This window comes from Narcine bancroftii, chromosome 3, assembly GCF_036971445.1.
Source record: "Narcine bancroftii isolate sNarBan1 chromosome 3, sNarBan1.hap1, whole genome shotgun sequence".
NCBI lineage: Eukaryota > Metazoa > Chordata > Chondrichthyes > Torpediniformes > Narcinidae > Narcine > Narcine bancroftii.
The window spans coordinates 113,750,392-113,772,290 of NC_091471.1; the positions used below are offsets into that span (position 1 = coordinate 113,750,392).

Genomic DNA, 21,899 nt, shown 5'->3' on the forward strand with positions numbered 1-21,899 from the left:
AGTTTGCAGATAATTAGTTGGCATTGTGTACAGTGAGGAAGGTTATCTAAAACTACAATAGTTTATAGATCTGATGTCTAGTTGGCAGATGGAATTTAATCTCAGCAAGTACAAAGTAATTTAGAAAATTAAATGAGATGGGACATGCACAGTAAATGGTAGGGTAGTAAGGAATGTTAATGAACAGTGAGATGTCAATTCCATGGTTCTATGGAAGTGGCAACAGAGGTAAAATGGGCAAGAAGAATGCGTACGAGCAACTCTCAAACACCTCCTCTTACTTACCCCTCCAACGGGATCTCACCAAAACTCATCAAATCATTGTATCACGCACCATCTCTGAACTCACCTATCTGGCACGGCCTCCGACCTTATTGTTTCCCAACCCTGTACCGCCCGTTTCTACCTCCTACCCAAGATCCACAAACCCTATTGTCCCGGCAGACGCATCGTGCCCACGTGTTCCTGCCCCAACGAATAGGTCTCCATTTACCTTGACTATGTTTTGCACGCCCCCCCTCCCCCCCAAATCCCAGTCTAGAACATCCTCACTCACATCCAGGACATTTCACACACCTTCCATCAGTTCAATAACTTCCAGTTCCCTGAACTTGATTGCCTCATATTTACCATGGATATCTAATCCCTATGCACCTCCATTCCCCATACTGAAGGCCTCAAAGCCCTTCATTTCTTTCTGGACAATAGAACCAGTCCCCTCCATCACCACCCTCCTCCAGCTGGCAGAACTTGTCCTCACCCTCAATAATTTCTCCTTTGAATCATCGCACTTTCTCCAGGAAAAAGGTGTAGCCACGCTTACCCGCACGGGCCCCAGCTATGCTGTCTTTTTGTTGGCTACATGGAGTAATCCATGCTACAAGCCAACACAGGCAAGGCCCCATAACTCTTCCTTTGCTACATTGTTGATTACTTTGTTGCTGTGTCTTGTACCCATGATGAGCTTGTTGACTTCATCCACATTGCTGCCAACTTCCACCCAACCTCAAATTCACTTGGTCCATCTCTACTAACGCTCCCCCTTTCCTTGATCTTTCTGTCTCCATTTCAGGAGACAAACTCTCGACAGGCATCTTCTATAAACCCAACTCCCACAGCCACCTCGACTACACCCCTTCCCACCCTGTCCTTTGTAAGGATTCCATTCTCTCAATTCCTCCATCTCCGTTGCATCTGAACCCAGGATGAGGACTTCCATGATAGATCATCAGAGATTCCTCCTTCTTCAAACAATATGGCTTCCCTTTCCATCAACCCGCACTCACCCGTTTATCCTCCATTTCCCGCACATTTACCCTGGCCTCTTCCACCCCCACCCCCTCATGCAACAAGGACAGGATTCCCCTTGTTCTCACCTACTACCCCAACAACCTCCACATCCAACATATCCTTTTCCGCCAACTACTACGTGATCCCTCCACAAGACACACATTCCCCTCTCTGCCTTTCGCAGGGACTGCTCCTTCCCTAACTCCATTGCCCACTCCTCCCTCCCCACCAATCAACCCCTTGGGGCCCACCCCTGTGACTGCAGAAGATGCTCCACTTGCACCCACGCCTCCTCCCTCAGCACCATTCAGGGCCCCAAACAGTCCTTCCAAGTGAAGCAACATTTCATTTGTGAATCTTCAGGGGTCATCTACTGCATCTGGTGTTCCCGCTGTGGTCTCCTCTACATCAGAGACTGGACGCAGACTGGGAGATTGCTTTGTTCAGCACCTCGGTTCTGTCCATCGCAATAGTGTGGATCTCCCAGTGGCCACCCATTTCAATTCTCCATCCCATTCCCTTGCCAACATGTCTGTTCATGGTCTCGTACTGCCAGACTGAGACCACCTGTAAATTGGAGGAATAACACCTCATCTTCCGACTGGGCACCCTTCAACCCAATGGCATTAATATAAACTTCTCCGGCTTTCGTAAACCACTCATCCCCCCACCCCCACTTCCCCTGTCATCTCTCCTTTCCCAGTCTCCTTTCACACAGACATGATAAATTCTCATGTAGTCCTTTTTTAATACCTTTTGTGGACTGGATTCCTCCCCTATGGTTTGAATTCTGAGACTTTCTGATATACTATATCCTGCTTCTGCCTTTTCCGATTTTTTGTTGAAGAAGGGCTCAGTCCGAAACATCGGCAAAATATCTTTGTCTCCTATAGATGCTGAAAAGACAAGCTGGGTTCCTCCAGCAGTATGTTTAATGTATATGGCACGCCTGGCTTCATAAATCAGGATACAGACTATAAAAGTTGGGAACATTATGTTGCCACTCTACAAAATACTAGTTTAATCATTCTTGGAATAGTGGGTGCATTGCTGGCCACCACACTAAAGGTAAGATGTGAGCAAAAAAACTACTGGAGGAACTCAGCAGGTCAGGCAGCATCAAAGTCCTGGAGCAAGATTTTGACCTGAAACGTTAGCTGTCAATTTCCCTCCTGCTGCCTGGCCCTCTGAGGTCCTCCAGCATGTTTGTTTTTGCTTTAGATTCAAACACCTGCAGTCTTTTATGTTTCCAAAGAAATTCTGTATTTGCATTGGAGCAAGTGGCAAGGAAATTCATCAGGAAGTTGTTTTGAATGGAGGACTTCAGTAATGGGGAGAAATTGGGTAAGCTGCATTTTTCCTTTAATGAAGGAGGCTGAGAGGTGAGCAGATAGAGACACATAGAATAAGAGGCACAGAGTATAACCATATAACCACTTACAGAGCGGAAACAGGCCATGTCGGCCTTGAGTCCACACCAGTTCACTTGAACAACTCCACTAGCTCAAGGATGGTTCCCTTCCACCCCATCCCCCTCCCCACCTCATAGTCGGAGTATAATAAAAACAATTAGGGCACAGGTTTAATAGGTTTAAGACGAGAGGAAAAAAAATTTTGAATCAAAGGGGCAAGTTTGTTTTTAACATTGAGAGCCTAACATTTCCTCCACAGAGTGATTTGATATCTTAAATATGCTGCCAGATGAAGAGAAGGAATGGGATATAATTTTGATGTTTCAGAGATACTTAGGCAGAACTTAATAAGGTAAGAACAGAGCTACACAGAAAATGGAATTCGTACTGATGGGCAAAAACCTTGGAAGTTTTAAATAAGGACCTCACAGATTTGGAAATTCAATATCATACAAAGAAAATGGTTAGATTTTAAGAAGCTATTACAAATGAAAATTATTACTAGCATTGTCAAATAAACAACATCGCCCATATTAAAACTATGTTTTGAAAAACAGGAAATTTTCAACTACCAAACTTTCTGTTGGAGTGTTTTGGTAGAATCACACACACTTTTCATGAAGGCTGTTCCTCAGCAGAGAACTATTGTTAATCAAGGTACTTCAAGTGATTATTTTCTAAATCATAGATTGTAGGTGAAGAGGTGGACTTTCATAACTGTTCACAAAAGATGTTTCATACCTGCAAAAGCAAGTTTGGTATGACAAGTACCATGCAACCAGACTTTGAAAGAAATGTTCCACTTCAATATAATTCAATCAACAATTGCCAATTATTTACCTTCAACTTAACCTTATGCTGAAGTGAAACTAATGGATGTTGCCCATCTTCCAGGTCAGAAAGTTGCAGCAACAGGCAGATTTAGGATTGCGACAGTGCAATTATTGTGAATAATGCTCGACATTGAATGTATAATGTTACAACCTATTGAAAATATGAAGCTGGGAATTCTAATCAGCTTATGTTGAATTTCCACCTTGCTCTTTTCAGAAGTTTGTAACTTTATGCTTTGAATGCAACACATTATTTATAATCATTGCACTGTCGATATCTTGTAACATGATCCAGTCAGAATATTTCCACATAATTCAATTTGGAAATCGCAGGCAGACCAATTACACAACTTGCCTTTAGATATTCACATGGGAGCACTTGCTCAGTTCAGAATGGATGTTTAGCCAAAAGACAGAGAATGATAAATTAACCACTGCTGCAAACAAAACTAGGGAACTATGTAGAATGTTAGGCATCATGTCAAGAAGGCTGACAACACTGCCATCTGCAGGTTCAAGCACAAAGTACAATTAAAATTCATTAACATCTCAGGTTGTAATCTTGTTGATTGTGGCTGGTGGTTCTCTTCCAAATCTTTTGTCACTTTACCTTTCTCATAGAAGTTAATCCCAAACTTCGGCACACCTGCTTTATGAATCCCAGTGATGACGCTCAGTTTTGATGGAACTCCCCATATTCAGCTGAGAAATTACCACTCAACTTACATGCTGGATCTGTCTTATGTATGATCAGAGGTTTCACTAATTTGATGAGGATCCTTGACTTTATGGAGTTGAGAATATTTAAGTACGCTTTAATTATCTGTAATTTTTTTTTCAAATTATGCCTGATTTATTTTTTCTTTTAACCCCATAACCTTTTACATCTTTACTCATCAAGTATCTATCAATCTCTGTTTTAAATATACCCAATGCCTTGGCCTCCACACCCCTCTGTTTTTGATGAAAAAAAGTTTACTTCATTGTTTATAAATATCAGAGGCACACAAAAGTTGGTGCAGGAAGAGTCAACTCTTTATTTACAAAATTACATTTTAACAAATGGCTCAGATTCACCTAAAATCAATAAAACTGGTAAGTGTAGTTGGAGGTGAGTGGAGAAAAGTTTAGAAAGATGTCAGAGGCAGGTTTTTTCACTCAGAGTGGCGGGTGCATTGAAATGCACTGCCGGGGTTGGTGGTAGGAACATTCAAAAGGCTCTGAGATGGCCACATGAATGTAAGAAAAATAGAATGTTATGGGTGTGAGGTAGTGGAGTAGGTTTCCATAGGTCGGCACAACATTGTGGTTGTGGGCTGAAGGGCCTGTACTCTGCAGTAGTGATCTATGCAAAATCTTATAATGATCCAGTGTTTTGATGTCCAGTGGGGTCATCTGATCTGGGTTGTGGTCAAACTTTAATGCAGATCTTATACTCGATGAGCTATGGCAAAGAGCCAATACACCACATCTCAAACGACCCCTAATTTCATCACTCCAATCACAACACGAGGTTTGTGATCATTTCTTTTACTTGATTACTTGCAACTTGGGTTGAAGCAGAATCAAAAAATAGAATTACTCACAATTTTGATCAGAACAATTTCTGATCAATTTCTAACACCTAAAACATTTTCATAGAGCTTTATACAGCTTTGATGAATTAAAATGAATGAACATGGCATGGTTGATATTGTTAACATATTTTGAAAGGCATTTCAAAAAAAGTTTTAGCACAGCATACTTTTAATAAACCTGAATCGCCCATGATTAAAAAGGGAGACCCGCAAGGGCAATTAGGTACAAACATAACCTGCAATGCAATGGTGTTGATTGCTTTTAAAACTAGAGGGAAGTTTATGTGGTGTTCCCTAATGACCACTATCTTTTCAATAAATACACGAGTTTAAAACCAGAATAGGCAAAGGGGAGGTTAACAAAAACTTTCAAGATGACAGCAAAATATAGAAGATAAAAATTTATACAAATGTTTAGGGCAATACATATGATAAAATTTTTTAAAGAGGATGAAAAACAGAGAGAAATGTACTTACAAAAACATTTGAGGAAAGCAAGGCAAATGAAGGGTGCTTAAAGGGACATGGGGTACAAAAGCAAAGGAAATTATGGTCATTTGTGTTTTTTTAATATACTCGATTTTCAAATTTTAAAGTCAAAAAGCAACAAAACAAGTTTCTGAAAAAATATTACTATCCATCTATTAATAACTGTTGCACGTCTAATTATAATTAACCGTACCTCCCCTCCCCGAGAAAAAGTAAAATGGAAAAAGAATAAAGAGCAAGGAAACAAGATAGTTAAAGACTAAAGAGTGAGAAAAAACACAGGAGGCTGTCAGGTGTTCACTGTCCACCTTCAGGGCCTTAAATTGTCTAGCTTTTCCAGATCCAGAGGGAAATAGACAGGATGCTCCGAAGCGAGGGGAGAAAAAAAAACTAAAGATTTAGAGCTATTTGCTGTATAAACAGCTGCCACATGTTGATTAAAAACACCAAATTTGTTCTTCAAACTCTAAGTGATTTTCTTAAGGGGAACGTTTCCGCATTCCATTGTGCCATTCGTAGATGAGAATCAGATTTCCAGGTAACCGCTGCACATTTCTTGGCCACTGCCAATGTAATCTTTACAAATTGAATTTGAAATTTGGACAGCTCATTATAGGTCTTACGCCCACAATGTTTCCAAGTAAAATCATTTCTGAGTTTTGTGAAGCATGTTTTCCTATACAGGTGCACAATCCTTTATCTGAAACCCGGTCTCTCGCCCCACCGACTCGCGCTGCCTGTCTCTCCCCCTCAGTCACCCGACTCGCGCTGCCAGTTTCTCGCCTGCCCAACTCGCGCTGCCAGTCTCTCTCCCCACTTGCCGGTTTTTGAAGCTTTCCAGATTTTAGATGTCCGGATAAAGGATTGTGTACTTGTAATTTGTTTTAGGATATTCCCTAGATCTCCCCAGAAGGTCCTCAGCATTGTACCTATCCAGGTTGAATGGAGCAAGGCTCCTACCTCTGTGCCACACTTAAAACATTGGTTTGATATTTCTGATTTAAGTTTATTTAATTTAACTGATGCAAATTATAGTGTACCAGTCTACATCTAACATTAACTACATTTGTCATACTGTCTCAATATAGATCGGACCAGCAGTGTTCTCCAGTTATTATGTCCAAGCCTGATTCCCAACTCTGTCTTGACTTATGTAACTTATGAGTTTTTGCTTGAAATAGGAAATAGCTACTGAAATAAATTTCTTTACAATCCCCTTTTGAACCAGAGTCTTCAAATTGCAGCACTTCAGTAAATTCATTGATGGACCTAATTTGCTTCTTAAATAAGATATCAGTTGAAGATAGCAGAGAAAAGATTTATTTAACAAACCATGCATAATTTTTTAACTGATCAAATGAGACAAGTTGCCTCAGCTCATAACAGTCCTCGATACATCTGATCCCTTTCTGAGACCAGGTATCCAGGATCTTGTTATCCAATATTAATGGTATTAATCAATTTTGAGTCTGGGGTGTTTTTGGTGATAAACCCTCCTTAATTCCAATCTGCTGATTTAATTTATACCATACATGAATTACATTATTTTAATAGTGGATCTTCTTTAATTTCATAAACCAATTTAGCATCCTATTTATAAATAAAATCTCCTGATAGTCTCTCGCCCACCTTGTGCAACTCAATTTGTGCTCGGATGGTCTATCTCACACCAACCCCCCCCCCCCCCCTACCCAGCAAAGACAGAGGTGATAAGATGACTGGGCTTCTCAATAATATTTTTTTAAATCTTAGAGACGTAATCCTCCCAAGGCATAATCCCATGTTAATTTCCCGATGGAGCCTCTTGCCACCTTATCATTCCCGAGGAACTTTCTAATATGTTTATTTAAATCCTGAAAAAAATTCTGGGGCAATGGGTTCCAATGGAAGAGGTACTGAAGTCTTGGCAACACATTAATTTTAATACAGTTGACTCTACAAACTAACGTAATCGGCAGAGCCATCCATCTGTTTAAATCCTCTTCCAATTTTCCTCAACAGGGGGAAAAAATGTAATTTATATAAATCATTCAAATTATTATTTATTTTAATCCCTAAATATTTTATTCCATTGAGTTGCTATTTAAATTGATTATTTCTTTGATAATAACTGTAATCCCCTCCCATAAAAGGCATTATTTCACTCTTGTCCCAATTTATCTTATATCCTGGTCATTTGTTACAGACTATGTGCTAAAGTTGGAGGTTACTGTTTAATTCTGGGGAACACACTTTGGAATTCATGACTAAACATGAGATTTGCTATACAAGAAATCAAATTAAGGAATTTCAATTTGCAGCCTTTTCATTTCAGCATTCCAAATATGAGAAATGTTCAAATGATGAAGGATTTTAAAAAGGATAAATAAGAAAACTAGCGACAGGGGGATGGGTAACCAGGGAGCTCAACTTTAATTAATTTGCTGAAACAAATGGTCACTTGATAAAGAAATACACAGCAAGTGGTTATGATCTGGAATTCAGCCCAATCACATCTCCATCTATGCATCCCATGGCCGAATCTTCCCTTTTACAGCCTTTTATGCTAATCCAATTTTCCATGGAATTTCTTGAGTGTACATTTCAAGCTAGCTTCATACATGTGACCCAGCCATTAGAACCATCAGCTCAGTAAACTTTCTTTTGATTGTGATGAACAGAGTTCAAAAGAGTTGCAGAAAAATCCAAAATGTAAGCTTTGATAATATTAGATAAATGATGAGGCGAAAGACTGGATGGGTGAGCGAAAACTTAAAAGCAGAAACAAGTGGTATAGGCTAATGTCTAATTCACAATTTAGTGAACAAAATACATGGCCATGCAAGGAATGGGCTTTAATTTGAACTCAGTCCTCAGCGCTGAAAAAAAGTTAAATATCATTTGATTCCCAAAATTAAAAGTTAACTGTTAGATGTTAGTAGCGAATTATTTTCCTATTTTCCCATGACTAAAAATGGAATTCAACCCGACACATTAATCCTGTTTCTCTTTCCACAGATGTTGCCTGAACTGCAGAGTATGTGCAGCATTTTTTGTTTTAGATTTCCAGCTTCCACACACATTTGGATTTTCAAAATGAGAAGACATATTTATATAATGCCTAACACAAAACTTTATTCAATCAATAAAATACTTCTGAAGTATTGACATTGCTTAGAGTAGAGGACAATCAGCAATTTCCGAACTCCCACAGAAGGCAGTTGCATAATGATGAAATTTTATTTCAACAATGTTGATTGGGGAATAAAGTGATAAAAAACAATTATATTTAAATGTGTGACTATCATAATATAAGGTACAGACTTATATACAGGTTAAAAATGAGTACCTTTGTTTTATGACAAAAAAACAATAAAGGAGTCAAAACCGATTATTTAAACTTGCAAAAAAGGTCAAGATTACAAGCCTAACTCCCTTTCAACTTACACTGTTCAAATAGAAATGCTTCACACCTGGTTGAATGAAATGAGCATGCCAGATTTTAGCCAGTTTAAAACAAAGTAACTTCACACTTAATTGGAAGGTTTTGTTCAACTGCATGCACAGGATAAGGGGTTAACACCTAGAGCAAACACAACCCTACTGACTACCATACACACCCTTGAACCACAACTTTGTGCAACAAATTTGAAAAATTGCCACCAATTTCAGAACTTGCTATATCACAGGGTTTTTTTGCAAAACAATCCTATCCAATTTAATGCTGTGATGAATTAAGACACACCAGACCAGTTTTAATATCCAGATGCTTGGACTGTATTAATTGTTGATCAAAATACAACACAAGTAATTGCACCAGATTGTAACAGAAATATTGAGGGAGTCAGTGAAAACTCCCAAAGCGGGTGAAAAATTACAAAATATCCACTATAATTGCATTTAAATTCAATCAACTATGTCTCATTTAATTATGCACACTATAACACCACTTAACCAGGGTGTGTATCATGAGGGAACCGTCCTACTTCCTTTGGTTTATGTGGAATGGGGTGGGGCAGAGTAAAGATTTTTTTTTAAAGCATGAAAAATAAACAGGGTCTTAAATTTTTTTTTAAACTTTGATTTGACACTTCAAAATGTTATTTTTTTATTAAAAATATCCACAGCTCATTGCTTTAAGTGAATTAGTCAACAAATTTAAATTCAGGTCAGTTCTTTTAATTGTCTTGAAATGAATTAACAGAGTTAAACACAAATATGAAGTAGCAAGGCCATAAGAGTTAGATGGGGTAGTACCACTCAATCAGGGAAGAAGCTGGTTACCATGCAGGTCAAAGCAGCCATTTCTCTGCTCATCTCCTTAAGCAGTCAAGTGCACAATTATTGCTATATCATCTACAAAATTATTGATGTAACCATTTCCAGAATACATTACTCACCAATTCTACTTCAACACCATCTCCCAAAGCCAAGATCTTTACCACCAAGAAGGAGAAGACTTCAAGTGAAGGACCACTCCACTACCTGCAAGTTTCCTGCCCACCATCTTGACATAAAAATATCACTGTATTCTCACTGTGTCTAATTCTTAGAACTCTTGCTAATAGCACTGTGACAGAGATCCAAGGTGGTTGCTCACCTCCACTTACCCAAGGGCATTTTGGATAGTCAGTAGTGCACAGATCGCAAAAAAAATATTTTTGTTGTTCAGTCCATTTTACAATGTCCAAAGCCCTCAGCAACATGGGTACAAGAGTTGTTGCTCTTGCATGGAAGCTTGCCCAATTTGCTGTCATAATTCTATTATTAAGCTAATGGAATGTCTGAGGAAACAACATTAATCGTAATCCCACATCTGGATATCTGACATTCTGCAGAGTTTTTTCATAATCCTTCATTCCCTAACTCTATTAACGGCTGACATTTGGCTACTTAAATCTCAAAGCACACCATGCTCTTTTGTTTTTTGCTTCTTTTCACCTCCCCACTCCCCATCATCAGAAATTAAATCAACATATTTGAATATTTTCATGGCTCTCCCAAACTCTGTGTTGATTAATCTGACTTTCAACTTCAGTGAATTCCCCAATCTCTCAGATTTCAATGGTAAGCTTAAATCTTTGGTGTTTCCTTCTCAATTTTGCCACTTTTCACAGACATTTTCAAAATAATATTAACGGCCAATATACGTGCCACCCACATTTTACTTTATCTCTCACCTTTTCTTTGCTACCCATTCTCTAAAGAACCTGGCGTGCATTCAATATTAAAAAAAAGTGCCTCAGGTGGCAGTGTGCTGGAGTTATTAGAACTGCTAACCCACTTCTCCAACAACTTGTTTCAATCCTGATTCCCCATGCTGCCAGTGTGGCACTCTCAGTGATTTCATAGATTTCTCCTGAGTACTCTGGTTTCTTCCCACATCCCAAAGACTTTTAGTATAGTCACTATAACTTGACCCACTGAAAATTGGCCCATTGTGTGTACATGAATGGTAAAAATTGGGGAAATTGATGTGGAAAAAATAAAATATTTAATATTTAGGATGGAGTTTGTGGGCCAAAGTGACAGTATGACTCCACAACTTTATGATCTAAAAATTCTATAGGGATGTATGTATTTGCTGTTCAATAAACATGAAAGATCTGTAGCTCATCGTAGGGATTGTGGGAACAGGGGCTTTGTTATGGTCAAAAAGTCTGAGCTGATTATAATTTGCAACAACAAAAATTAAAACTATTGAGACTAAACTGTATTTTATCATCAGTGTTTATTGTTTCAATAGTGGCAAAATACTGAACAAGCCAAGTTCTCTGAAGCTTCATTCCCCCCCCCCCCCCCCCAATTTTATTGCATTCACACACAATTATTTTCTTCCACAAAAGTTTCATTGCGGATTATAATTTACCCATTGATTTCTTTGTTGATCTTTCCCAGCAGAGTTCCTGAATTCAATGAATATGAGAGGGTTTAAACTAGTTTGGCAGGGGGATAGGAACCAGAATGTGAGGGCAGAGAAAAGGGCAGAAGATGGAAAACATCATGCAATGTGTTGTGGGTTTGTGAGGAAGGACAGACAGGGAAGGAAGCATAAATGTAGTCATTTAGAGGGTTTAAAATGTGTCTATTCCAATGCAAGGAACATTAGGAATAAAGGAGATGAACTTGGATGCATAAAGGAGCTTGGATCAGTACACAAAATTACAATTTTATGACCGTTAACATACTTGGCTGGCAGGAGGATGGGATTGGTTGATGCAGGTTTAGATATTTTAAAAGAAATAGGATGGGAAGCAAAAGAGTGTGGTGGTGGGGACTAGCATTACGGGTCAAGAATAGCATCATGGCTGTAGAAAGGGAAGACGCTGTAGAGAAAGAGTCTTCTGACTCAGTGTGGGTGGAAGTCAAAAATAGGAAGGGAGCAATCACTGCACTGGGAATAATCTGTAGGCCTCCAAACAGCCCTTGGACACTGAGGAACAGAAAAGTAGGCAGATTTTGGAATGGTTCAGAAATTACAAGTTTGTGTTCCGGGAGTCTTCAACTTCCCTCATATTGACTGGCATATCCTGACTGCAAAAGGGATAGATGGGGCAGAATTTGTCAAGTGTGCAAAAAAAGATTCCGAACACAGTATGTGGACCAGCCAACTAGAGGAGAGGCCATACTGGATCTCATAGTGGATAATGAACCTAGTCAGATGACAGATCTCTCGGTGGGGGAGCATTTTGGTGATAGGGACCACAACTTCCTGAGCTTTAGAATAGCTATGGACAAGGATAAAAATGTAAAAGCCTTAATTGGGAAAGGGCTAATTACGAAGGGATGAGGCAGGAACTAGTGGGAGTAAATTGGGAACAGTTGTTCATAGGAGAAAGCACAGGAGTCATGTGGAGGACGTTTATGGATCTTTCGCGCCAGGTTTGTCACACTGAGACAGGGAAAATATAGTAGAAAAAGGAACCAGGGTTGACAAAACAGGTGAGGCTGCGAGTCAAGAGGAAGAAGGAAGCATACATTACATTTAGGAAGCAAAAAAACAGGATGAGCTCATGAGAATGATTTGATAGCGAGGAGGAGCACAAAAGGGGCATGAAAAGGCTTTGGCAAGTAGGATTAAGGAGAACTCTAAGGCTTTCTATGTATACGTGACGAACAGATGATGACAAGAATGAAGGTGGGGCCGCTTAAGGATAACGGTTCATTTTGTCTGGAGGCAAAAGAGGTTAAAAATCTCCTAAATGTATTCTTTGCTTCAGTATTCACCAGAGAAGAATCTTGATCAAGGAAACTCGGAAAAGAACAGGCTTATGTGCTGAACGATGATGAGATTAGGAAAGAGGAATCTTCTTAAAATCATTAAGATTGATAAGTTCTCGATCCAAATGTGATATTCATCAGGTTGCTATAGGAAGGGAGGGAAGAGATACTGTAGTTGGGATGTTGGCTGTGATCTTTGCATCCTCCTTGGCCACAAGTGAGGTGCTGGAGGATTAGAGAATAGCAAATATGGTCCCCTTGTTTTTAAAAAAAAAAGTAGTAGGGAGAATCCTGGGAATTATAGACTGGTGAGTCTTACTTCAGTGGTATCCAAACTGCTGAAGAGGATTCATAAGGATAGAATTTATGAGCATTTCGAGAAGTTCCGACTACTTAGGGATAGTCAGCATGGTCTTGTGAGGGGAAGGGTGTGCCTCAAAAGCCTTATTGAGTTTTCCGAGGAGGTAACAAAAGAAATTGTTGAAGATAGATGTGGTCTACATGGATTTTAGTAAGGCATTTGACAAGGTCCCCCATGAGAGACTCATTCAGAAATTCATGACATGTGGGAACCTTGGCTGTGTAGATTAAAAACTGGCTTGCATGTAGAAAGCAGAGAGTAGTACAAAGCACAAGAAAAAGTACACAATGATTTATCCTTATGGCGGAAATGGTCTTTAGTTGTGAAAAGACACCAATTCTCTGATACTCAATGACAAATTCTTCCTAACTCAAAACTATTTAGGATGAAAGAACTCTTTTCGAATGTCATTACCACACACAAGATCAACTAGATAATTTAGTGCCAGAGTCAAAAAACAGAAAATTGTCCATTTGAATTCACTTTGTGAAACAAACTTAGAATTATATTGAAATAGTATAATCAATGATTAAGAACACTATTGTAAGAATGGTCAGCCAATTACAGCAGTTGATCAATGGTGTTCAAAACAAGTCCTTGCAAAGCCATTCTAGCCAGCCTTTCTTTGCCTATTTCCCATTGACTTTTAATTCCTCTGTATTTCTCACTCAATGTAAAAATATCAAACTTCATTTAGACTCGTTTTAAATTTAGCAATTAAATCAACTTTCGAATGACAAGACTATTTCGAGTGTGGAAAAGGAAATTTTTAATCTCCAAAAATTTTAATTTTTAATCTGCTGTTTTGATGTCATTATGATTGCTTTGCCGTGACGTTCAATATAAAAGCTATTACAATGATATGATCTTCGGCAAACACATGCAATAATCTCATGTTTTATTCAAATTTATTGCCAGGGTCTGAAAATAATATAACACCATCTGAAGTGATTGAGAAAACATTCTCATTCATAACTGCACAAAAATGCTTAATTGTAACTGAAGTCTGGGATATTAAGACACTAAAACACAAGGACTCAAGCTCCCATCACTGGTCATTAATGAGATGATTTGTATTTTCACTTTACTGAGCATTAATAAAAAAAATATTGATAGTAAAGCAAAGAGCATGGGTACATCAACTCAACTAATGAGATTTTTTAATCTTAAGCACTTTGTCAAATGGAAATCTGAAAGCTAAAACGTGTTGAAGCATGCATTTGCACATAGGGATTTACTGGATTGAAACTAAACCAGTCATTCAAACAGCAAAAGATAATTTTGTGCAGTGTAGAGACTGAGCAAATTAATAAAATGAACAAACAAACAAGTCTCTTTTCATTTACATCTAGTTTGATAGGTAATCATAGTTCACTGGGGTGGAGTGCACTCTGTAAACCACAGAACAAACTAAACTAAATAAAAGTAAACAGGATAAAGACTATTTTTTACCCCCCAAGGAGCTATATTTTATGAATAGGCCTTCTCAACACAATGTCCAATCCTTAAGTTTGGAAATAAAAGGAATAGTGATAATTTATAAATATTCAGTTTGCATATGGCAATTGAATTCTGAATTGCTGGTCAAAAAGTACAGAATCTCAAGGACAATTAAACACAGTACAAACATTGCTGCAGGACTACTTGATTTCTACTTGCACATTTTGTAGCTTTTGGATTTCAGATTTATTGTCAGAGTACATACATGCCATCACATACAACTTTGAGATTCTTTCTTTCTGCGGGCGAAGCAGAATTACCACTTATTGGTAGTGCAAAAAACCGTACACATGTAAACAAATAAAGAACTATAAACAGATAACAAATGTAAACAAACTGCAATACAGAGAGAACAAAACAAAAATCAATAAAGTGCAAAAGTGAGAGTCCTTAAATGAGTCTCTGCTTGAGTATTTTGTTAAGGAGTCTGATGGTGGAGGGGTAGCAGCTGTCCCTGAACCTGGTGGTTCAAGTCTTGTGGCATCTATAGCTCTTTCCTGATGGCAGCAGTGTGAACAGAGCATTTGTTGGGTGGGGTGGATTCTTGATGATTGCTGCTATTCTCTGATGGCAGCATTTCCTGTAGATGTTCTCAATAGTGGGGAGTGTTTTGCTTGTGATGTCCTAGGCTGTGGCCACTACCTTTTGGAGGGCTTTACACTCAGGGGTATGGGTGTCCCCATTATGATCAGCACACTTTCCACCACAAATATGCAGAAATTTGCCAGGATTTGTGAAGTCATACCAAACTTCTGCACACTCCTGAGGAAGTAGAGGCTCTGACATATTTCTGCACGATTCCTTTGGTGTGTTGGTTCCAGGAAAGATCCAACAAGATAGTGACTCCCAAGAACTTAAATTTGCTCACTCTTAACTCTTGATCCCCAGTGATCACTGGATTGTATACCTCCGGCTTTCCCTTCCTGAAGTCAATAATCAGGTTCTCATCCTCTAGAAAGCTATTAACATTAGGTATTTAGGGTAACCAAATTAAATATTAACATCCAATATTGTAAATCTGTAGGTATCACTGACACTACTGGGCCAGAAGTTCATATATTCATGTATTTGAGGCGTTATAAGGTATTGGTGAGGTCTCACTTGGAGTATGGGATATAGTTTTGAGCTCCTTATTTAAGAAAGGATGTGCTGATATTGGAGAGGGTTCAGAGAAGATTCACAAGAATCGTTCCTGAACAGAAAGAATCAGCAAATGAGGAACATTTGACAGCTCTTGGACTGTACATCTTGGATTTCAGAAGAATAAGGGGGAACCTCATGGAAACATTCTGAATGTTGAAAAGCCTAGACAGAGTAGATGTAGCAAAGTTGTTTCCCATGGTTGGGGAACCTCGACAAGTGCGCAATTCTTCAGGATTGAAGGGGGCCCATTTAAAACAGAGATGCAGAAGAATTTCATTTGCCTGAGAGTGATGAACCTCTGGAATTTGCTTCCATGGGCAGTTGTGTAGACCAAGTCATTGGATGTATTTAAGGCAGAGATTGGTAACCATCGGAATAGTCGGTATCAAAGGTTATAGGGACAAGGCAGTGGAATAGGGCTGTAGGAGAATGAATCAGCTTATGATGGAATGGCAGAGCAGACATGATGGGCTGAATGACCTATGCCTGCACTTTTATCTGGGAACCAAAGAACACTGCAGCACAGAAACAGGCCCCTTTGGCACATTTTTTTTCTACCTAGTCCCACTAACCTGCACCCAGTCCATAGCCCTCCATATATCTCATGTACCTGTACTTGTCTAAATTTTTCTTAAATGTTAACTTTTGAGACCGCATTCACCAATTCAGCTGGCAGCTCGTTCCACAATCCCACCAATCTCTATATGAAGTTCCACCTCATAAGCCCCCTACTTTTCACTTTTCACTCTAAACCCATGTCCTTTGGTTTGTATCTCACCTACCCTCAGTGGAAAAAGCCTATTACATTTACTCTGTCATCTCCCTCATAATTTTAAATACATCTACCAAATCTCCCCTCAATCTTTTATGCTCCAGGGAATAAAGTCCCAACCTGTTTAACCATTCCCTGTAACTTGGTTCCTGATGTCCGGGCAATGCCTTAGTAAATCTTCTCTGCATTCATTCTATCTTATTGATATCTTTCCTGCAGTCAGGTGACCAAAGCTCTACACAATTCTCCAGATTTGGCCTCACCAATGTCTTATACAACTTTACCATACCATCCCAACTCCTATACTAAATACTTTGATTGATGAAGGCCAATGCCAAAGAGCTCTCATTACAACCCTATCCACTGTGACGCCACTTTCAAGAAATTATGTATCCGCATTTCCAGGTCCCTCTGTTCTACTGCACTCCTCATTGCCCAACCATTCACCGTGTACGTCCTTTCTTGGTTTGTCCTTTCAAAATGCAACACCTCACACTTGTCTACATTAAATTCCATCTACCACTGCAGCCTATTTTTCCAAATGGTTCAGATCCCTCTGCAAGCTTTGAAAATCTTCTTCACTGTCCACAACACCTCCAATCTTAGTGTCATCTGCAAACTCGTTGATCCAATTTACCATGTTATCATCCAGATCATTGATATAGTTGACCAACAACAATGGTTCCAGCCCTGATCCCTGAGGCACCCCACTAATCACAGGCCTCCAGTCTAAGAAGCAATCATCCACCACTACTCTCTGGCTTCTCCCGTCCAGACATTGTTGAATCTATTTGTCCACCATGAATTCCTAGTGTCTGAACCTTCCTGACTAACCTCCCATGTGGGACCTTGTCAAAGGCCTTGCTCGAGTCTATGGAGACAGCATTCACAGTCTTTCCTTTGTCAACTTTCCTGGTAACCTCCTCAAAAAACTCTATAAGATAGGTTAAACACGACCTATCACGTACAAAGCCATGTTGACTATGCCTAGTTTCTGATTATCCAAATAATTGTATATCCAATTTTTTAGACTACCTTCCAATAATTTACCTCCACAGACAATCCCTCATTTCTTTTCATTCATGCATTTCTTCTGCAACTAATGCACTAATTTTCTTACATTTCCTAATTCTGATGGAAGATCATCAACCCAAAATCTTAATTCTGCTTCTCTTTTCACCGATGCTGCCTGACTTGCTGAGTGCATCCAGTACTCCTATTTTTTTCTATTTCAAGTTTCCAGCAGGTACAAGACCAGTATCAGGTTACAATGATCATCAGTACTAACCTTGCATTTTGACATCATGCCTGCAGGGGGATTCACATCCTTTTTGTGGTGAAGCCACTCGGAGAAAGATCTGCTGTCTCCAGGAATGTCGGCGGGTACGGACCAAGGTCCCACCACAGTTGGTCTCTTTGCCTGGACTCGGCATGGTTTCATAGCCACTGTGGTTGAAAAATAGTCAAATACATTAATTAATCTAAGTAGTAACAGCTATTAGCTCACTAACCTTCAAAGAAATGCCAAATCAACCAATTTATTGTACTCAAGAATGGAAATTCAAAATAAACTGGAGTTAAGTGAAAGTATCAGACAAATATAAATAAAAGCTCATGATTTATCTCTCAAAATGTCACATTTTATTTCATTCACCTGTGCCTTATCAATGCAGAACTAATGGTCCTAAGGTTCAATTCAAATGACTAAAGTCAGTCACTGGCGACCTGGACTATTGATTGATCAATAAGAGATCCAATCCCACTTCAGATGTGGAGCAATTTAATTCAACTACTTAAGTTAACCTGTAATGAAAAGCTAGATGTGTCCGACTCATCTTATTCAGTCCAAGTGCAATTAAGGAGGGATATAAAATGCCATCCTTGACAGTGAGGTCCACATATGCCCCCATGGTGCTGGCAAACAGTAATCATAGCTTTATTTCATGAAATAAACCTAATGATTACTGTTTTACCAAGCACAAGAAGGGGATAGTTTAGAGTGCCTAAATCAATAACATGCTGATTAAAATCATCTTAGTATTCTTTTACTTTCCACTGAGGATCTTATCCATATTGACTTGCTGTGCTCCCACACTTCTATAAACACAGCAAATCTAACAATATCTAGCTAACTACAGAACACCTTTGGAGCCAGTGACTTAGCACAGACAGCAAGCACTCTAATAAAAACAATCCAAACAAGACGCCACATGATGTTGATGGAATTTGTGATATTTGTTTCAGTGCTTCCAAAAAAAATTCAAGGAAGCCAAAAGAGCAGGGTTAGCTGCTGGAGTACCCAAAATAGTGCTCAGTTTCTGATCTCTTATTTACATCATTGTATACTAATTTAACTCACATTGCTTTAATCTCTTGCACTATAAACAATATAGCTGCGTTAAGGACAAATTGTTATGCTGCCTCACGTGGTTCCAAAAACTCCAGGACAGAGAAATAAGATGAAAATTTTATTTTATGACAGAATATTGTAAAGCCCACAGAAGACATAGAGCCATAATTAAAAATACTGGCAAGCAAGCTACATAGTTGTTAGTCACAAGCTGGGGAATACAAACAAATAAAATCTCAGTGGATGACAGAAAATCTTTGGCAATAAAGAGATCCAGTACAAATGTAAAGTGGTTTCATAGTGAAACCAATCTTCCGATAAAAGGGTCTTTAATCCAAAATTTCATCTCTATTTCTATTTTCATAGTTGACTCCCTATTTAATGACAATTGCCAACAGTTCAGATTTCAGCTTTATTGTGATATGACATCACAAATGGCCCTGGGATTTTTTTCCCTGCGCGCAAGGCAGAATTACCACTTATTGGCAGTGCAAAAAAAAAACGGACTCAATGTACACATGTAACCAAGTAAACAAATGTAAACAAATTGCACAAAACAGAGGAAATAGAGTAACAGTGTTGTTTTTGAGATGATCTGACAGAATTCATAGTAATTTCTGTTCCTCAACTTAAGGTCATGAAAATTACCATGTCAGATCTTGGGCAGGTATTCATGTAATGTTGATAAACATCCTTTTCCAACCTCGTTGGCTATTTAAAAAACCCTTTGAATTTGGCATTTTAAAGTCATAAACCTAGCTCCCAGCAATTAGCACAATCAGATCCCAGATCACATTATACATGACTATATTGTTATTTAATGCAGATTACAAAGTTTGTCTTGAAGTCAAATTTGTAGGTAAGTCAGAACAGGTACATATGGTTCTTATTTAGCATCAGTTGGGCAAATTTCTTGAAGTTGCCATTAAGAGAGCTTTGTACAAAACTTTTATTGCATCAAATTTACGCTTTGGAGGCACAGTTACAAGGGTAAACAATCATGATCTGACTTAAAATGATGGACGGCATTATTCTTCCTTGAGCCAATGAACTGCTCACTTCATAAGTACGAGTTGTCCGTAAGTTGGACGTTTGTAACACGGGGACTGCCTGTACACGGAAGTGCTGGAGAGATTCAGTAAGTCAGTAAATACATTACCAATATTTCAGCCCCGAGTCCTTCATTAAGGGTTGACAAAAGGATAAAGCCCGAGACGTTGATTATGCATCTCTGCTACATAAAGAATGCTGTGTGATCCTATGCAATTTCTCCAGCACTTCTGTGTATTAAATTGCAATCGCAGCTTCTGCAGACTGTCTTGCTTTAACTATCTTTTTATTACTGTCCTTAGTAATATCTATCTGGCTTTGAGACTCCCCTCATTTACAGTCACTTTTACGGATGTAGTTTGTTATGTTCTTAACCCTTTCTTCAACCAACAACTTTCACATCACATTGTTCCATTAAACCATTGGCTTTCTGAACACCCCATGACAACATAATTCATTGTCTCTATCATTCCTCCACTGTTGTCAAAAGCTTCTCTTTTCCCTGTATTTCTGCACGGAATTGGTCAGTTTGGCGCCAAAATGTCCAGCGCCAAATTGTGGGCACTAAAATGTCCTCAACCTGTTTCTGCATTGATCTATTAGTTTTATTTAATTGTAACACAAGAGCTTGCATATGCTGGATGTAGTCCTCATGTAGGGTCTCAACCTGAAAATCTAACCATTCATTTGGCCTCCACAGATGCTGCATGACCCATTGAAACATGGGCCAAATTTAGTTTTCAGCTGTTCTTCAACTGACTGTTCTTTTAAAAACTAAGACATATATTGATATTTAATAGTGTTTACTTAAGCTGAGCCTACAGGCTACTCCTAAATCTGTACAGGAGAGTCCCATATTGATGAAATAAAACCATTGGAAAGATCATATTAAATTCATTCCAACACAGTGCTGATGTCTCCAGAATTATTGATCTGCTTTCGACTTGATTAATATTTGAATCATCATCCAAATGTGGCCGGTAGGATGTTTTAGTTTTTTTTAATTAATGTGCTCTGACTCTTCCAGGTGAATGGTCAAAACTACTGATTGAACTGAAAACCATACTGTCTCAGCCTGAAGTTACAAAATAAAGTGGAGTTTGAAGGGAATGTTGAACTTAAAATGTAAACTATTTGTTCATCTTCTCCTATCTGAATTCAAATGAATGCTCCTTTCACTTTCTAATATAAAGATGCGACTTTCCCAGTATTAGTTCAGGATTTTCCTTTACAGCAGATTTCAAAAATGCTCCACTTTTAAAACATAAATAACCAGAGCAATCAACAAGGACACTCCAACCACAGATATTGCAGCACAATGCTCAAAATACTAAAGAAGCAATCCGGAAACCTCGAGCCATAATCCAGAGACCATGGTTTCAGTATCATCAAAGTGGTGGAAGTAAAGAATAGAAGTAAATAGCTGGTGGTAGTAAAAGTGGATGTGAAGATGTCTTGTTATTGTCAAATAACAACCGGATCCCCATTCTCCTTTGAAAAGACAAACCTCTTGACCTTACTGACCTCCCTTAAAAGGCTGGAGAGCACCTCCCCCTCCAACACTTCTACAGCAATCCATGGCCACACATCCTGCAATGATCCCGAAGGCTGCAGCTATCCCATGAATGGTGTCGCATTCTGAGGGTCCCCACCCCAGGCCTGCACTGACCATCTCTGACAGCTTGTCATCAGTTGGTTCCACACTCTTTAGATATCACTGATAATCAGAGGCACAAAATTATTGAAAGTTTTAAATAATTAAAAACCATAAAAATAAATTTTAAAATCATGATGTTCACTATTTGGAAACATAAAAAATACAATTAAGCAAGAAAAACAGCTAAACATTATCAGAAAGGGTCAATAATTGTATTCAAATTAATGGGGCCATGTTAGACACACAAGCTATGGCACACATAACA

At 38.8% G+C, this 21,899-nt stretch overlaps 1 protein-coding gene across 11 annotated transcripts in view; it reads right to left on the minus strand.

Annotated features, from left to right (window-relative positions):
• The window catches only part of LOC138757498 (TBC1 domain family member 1-like), a 312,814-nt gene that overhangs the window by 74,607 nt on the left and 216,308 nt on the right, over nucleotides 1–21,899 (minus strand). For all 11 annotated transcript variants that reach the window (XM_069924958.1, XM_069924959.1, XM_069924956.1 and 8 more), the window contains one exon: nucleotides 17,866–18,023. In XM_069924958.1, coding sequence (XP_069781059.1) covers nucleotides 17,866–18,023 — 158 coding nt within the window. The remainder of the gene's footprint in view (nucleotides 1–17,865; nucleotides 18,024–21,899) is intronic.